This window comes from Hevea brasiliensis, chromosome 5 (assembly GCF_030052815.1).
Source record: "Hevea brasiliensis isolate MT/VB/25A 57/8 chromosome 5, ASM3005281v1, whole genome shotgun sequence".
Lineage (NCBI taxonomy): Eukaryota > Viridiplantae > Streptophyta > Magnoliopsida > Malpighiales > Euphorbiaceae > Hevea > Hevea brasiliensis.
Window position 1 is genome coordinate 106,433,385 of NC_079497.1, and position 3,995 is coordinate 106,437,379.

Sequence of the window (3,995 nt, forward strand, 5' to 3'; positions counted from 1 at the left end):
ATTTTTTTTGTGAATTTATATTATTTTTATAAATTACATATTTTTTTTAATTAGATCCTTAAATAAATTTTCTGACCCTATTACTGTAGAAAATATTCATATTATTATAAAAAAATATGCATACATAAAGTCCACAATATTTAGCATCTTTATTGGACTTGTATCCACTTGGACCATTTTGGCTGGGCTCTCTTATTCTTTACCATTTTTTTTTTCTTTTGCATCCACTCAGACTATTTTTGACTTGGCCCCTTATTATTATTATTATTACCTCTAACACTCTTTCTAATCCACATAGACCATCCCCTTCTTTGTTTATTTATTTTTATCTCAAACACTTTTTCAAGTATAATTAATCCCATATTTTCATACCATGTAAAATTACAAGCCTAAAGAGAGAATGAAATAATGCGGGTGAAGAATATATTAAAAAATTATATTAATAGTAATTAATTTATTAATTTATTTTTATTTAATATATAGTAAAAAATAAAAACTCATTAATTGTATGAAAATTTAAGTAATATTAATTATTTAATTTTTAATGAAATAATACAAGTAAATAATATATTGAAAAGATACTAAATAAAATTTATTATTTTAACTTATTAACTATATATTTTTCTTAAATTATATTTGAAAAAGAAATAAATGGAAGAATTATTTATTTATTTATTTATTTTTATGTTCTTTACCATGTAGGAAGTATCGGTAAGATTTAAAGTAAAGAAGAGAGAGAAATCAATGAAACCGAAACCTTGAAGGAGATGGACAATTACCTCTAAATCATCCCCACCTCTACCAGCAAGAAAGAGATTCTTTCTCAAGATTGCTGAGCATTTGACTTGGTAAAAACAAAAAAAAAAAAAATATTGAAATTTTGCAGTATTTGGGTGCTTGAAGGTTCCATATTCTGAGTTTTGACTTTGTGTCTTTTATTTTCTGTGTTTAATTCTATTTTTCTGTCAAATTGAGGCCAAATGTTGAAATTTAAAGAGTTGAGGACCTGATTGAAAAAAAAAAAGTGAAGTTCATCCCGTGTTTTGGCTGTAGCTGACCGTTAATTCACCAACCATTATTGAAAATAAAGGGGAAATTATGTCTAAAGTAACACAAGTATTCCTTAATTTTTATAAGTTAATAATTTAATTCTTGTATTTTGATTCTATCAAATTAAAGGTTTATTCATTCAATTTTTTCATTAATTTTCTATTAATTGTCTGAAAAATACTAAAATATCCTTAAAGATAAATTACTTTTTCATCCTTGTGTTATGTCAAAATTAGCACATATATCCTTTAACTTTTAAACACTCAATATATATTTTAGTTTATTTTGATTCTGTCAAAGTGCAAAAAAGTTCAAATATGGATGGAGAGAGTTTCAGTTTGACGGAGTCAAAAGACAAAGACTATCATTGTGTTTGGATTGGAGGAAGGAAAATAATGAGATGAAAATAAAGAAGATAATGATGAGAGGAAAATATATTTTCCCTCTCATGTTTGGATAGAGGAAGAAGGAAAATATTTGATAGAAAGTTATTGTATGAATAGTAAAATTATAATTTTACTTTTAAGTTAAGAAATAAAAACTTATAAAATATAGAGATGTGCTTGCAATTTTCTATATTTTGTAATTTTCTATATTTTCCTTTCACTTTCCTTCTTTTTTTGGAGAGAAAGTAGAAGTGGACAAAAAAATTTTATTTTCCTCTCAAATTTTTCTTCCCTCTTTATTTTCCACCAATCCAAAAATAAAATAATGAAAAATAAAATTATTTTCTTCTCAAATTTCCTTTCCACTCTTATTTCTCTCAATCCAAGCATAATATAAAGCATTATGAAATTATAATTATACTAGCAATGCAAACTCTTATATTTATTCTATAAATTATATTGCCTATTAAGACATACATTTGATTTACTTTAATCCAAAAATTACGGCCAACAACTTTACCTAATAAATCATGAAAGTTCTGCAACTTGTAAACACTCCCTTAGGGCTATTCAATATGATTTTTTTATTTAAAAAAAAAAAGAAAAAGGGATCCCTGGATTTGTCGTGATTTCACAAGCAATCTCATAGCCTAACTCCCATTCACCTTCTTACAATCTGCTCTTATCTCTCCATTACTTCCAGTTAATGGACTAATGTTTCCCATATTAATCATGGACTGAGCAAAACTCTGGAAGAAGGCAGTTTGGCTGCTACTGAAGCTGTTAACAATAGCGATCGTGGCAGCATCTGTGGTCGAAAATAGTTCCTGATCAGATTGAAGAAGGCCCTGATTATTCTGCAGGTTCGTGAAATAGTTATTGTCAAAACTATCTGGTGTCGTGGGATCAAGATTAGCCAGAGTAGATCCACTTCCACCCTGTGGACATGTTTGTTGCAGAGTAGCCAAGTAAGTTGTGTTCAATGTTGGGTCAGGGCTGCCTGTGCCGCTAAAATTGAACAGCCGGTTGCTAAATGTTCGACATTGAGCACGTCCAAATGTGTGAGCACCTGCAAATTTTAGACACAAAATCCTCTTTCAGCAACGAATTTTCTAAGTGTTTAATCCAACTTTTGTTTTTTGTTTTTGAGTTACCTGATAATGCGACAAGATCATTGGTGTTTAGACCCACTGCAGAGAACTTAGAAGTAATGTTGCTTAGACCTTCAAAAGGAGAAGGAATAGATGTATTTGCTCCAGCCTGATTTGCTGTGAGACTATCCCTTCTTCCCAACAGTACATTCCAGGATGGTCCTCCTGACTGGAAGCATCAAAGTGAGTGGCAAGCGCTGTATCATCTTTTACTTGCCAAATATAACAGGAAATGGAAGTTTTTGGTGGGGATTGATACTGACTTACCAAAGAAACAGAAGCTTCAGCTGCGAGTGCAAGAATATCCGCACAGGAGACAACACCAGGGCAAGAATTTTCCACAGCAGTTTTGATATTGTCAACGACATCAAAACCCCGAGCAGAGTTAACGTTTGGAGCGGCAAATTTCTCACTCAGTATGCTTGAAGTACTGTCTAGCAAAAGTGAAGCATCGCATCCCTGAAACCAATTTAAAGGATGTTATTTAAGTAGTTAAATCCTGGGAAACTAGTTCACAGAAATTGAATTAGAAAATATATGGAATTTACATTAACAAAGCAATCATGAAAATGAAGGCGAATAAGACTTGCGCCGATCCGAGAATCGGATTGAAGGGCCTGTTGAATAACACTAGTAACAATGGCAGACACATTAGTGCATGTGGTAGCATAGAACGTAGCACTTAATTGAGCATTAGATTGGTGCACTAGTACTAGCGCTGCCAAAATAATTGGCAGCACCAAAGAACAAGCACTTGTCTTAGGAGAAGAAAACATCGTCCTTTCTTTTTCAGATTAGTTGATTCTTCTCTGGTTATTGCATAGTTAGTATAGGCCATTATATATAGGAAACTGTCACAGTCATTAAACATGAATCTTGCCAGCAAAGCCTGTCATTTCGCAATAATTAGCCTAAGCTTTAAGCAAACGACGTAAAAGTCGAATAATTTAATTTGATATTGAGATTCTTGACTTCTTCCGCCCCTTCCTTCCTCACCTCAATATCTTTATCTTATATTATTAAAGAAAATTCGAATCCAGTGTGAGGTGCAAAATGTCAAGAAAAGAAGATAATATGGACTATAATAATCCATTTTCTTCAATTAGAAGGTTGGGTTAAAACATATTAAATGGAGTCGGTAGCCATTCAAGAAGCTTTAATTAGAAGAAAAATATAATGCTGGCTGGCAGGACAACGATAGATTAATCATCGATTACAACATAATCGTTTTTTTAATATATTTCTAATTAATTTCATAAATTTAGTTGTTTGATTGATAATACTTTTTTATTTATTGATTTTTAATTAAAATTTAAATTTGAGATACTATAATTTTATACACAATTCAAATAAATTAACATTAATTTTATTAACATGTGCTGTTGTTCTGTCTTGTGTATGTTCTTTA

General features: G+C 30.6%; 1 protein-coding gene across 1 annotated transcript; it reads right to left on the bottom strand.

Moving 5' to 3' along the window:
- Positions 1 to 1,851: 1,851 nt before the first annotated feature.
- On the bottom strand, positions 1,852 to 3,402 carry LOC110661574 (peroxidase A2). Its single transcript, XM_021820238.2, has 4 exons — positions 3,136 to 3,402; positions 2,855 to 3,046; positions 2,591 to 2,756; positions 1,852 to 2,505 (listed from the first exon to the last, which is right to left on the bottom strand). Exons 1-4 carry the CDS (start codon positions 3,361 to 3,363, stop codon positions 2,087 to 2,089), a joined length of 1,005 nt encoding a protein of 334 aa, XP_021675930.2. The 5' UTR covers positions 3,364 to 3,402; the 3' UTR covers positions 1,852 to 2,086.
- Positions 3,403 to 3,995: the final 593 nt, after the last annotated feature.

Bases quoted from the DNA above. Each gene is read 5' to 3' on its own strand.
- LOC110661574 (XM_021820238.2), bottom strand. From the start codon at position 3,363: ATGTTTTCTTCTCCTAAGACAAGTGCTTGTTCTTTGGTGCTGCCAATT. The intron at 3,047-3,135 runs GTAAATTCCATA...AATTGGTTTCAG, and splicing joins TTCATGATTGCTTTGTTAAT to GGATGCGATGCTTCACTTTT. The intron at 2,506-2,590 runs GTAACTCAAAAA...TAAAATTTGCAG, and splicing joins TGATCTTGTCGCATTATCAG to GTGCTCACACATTTGGACGT.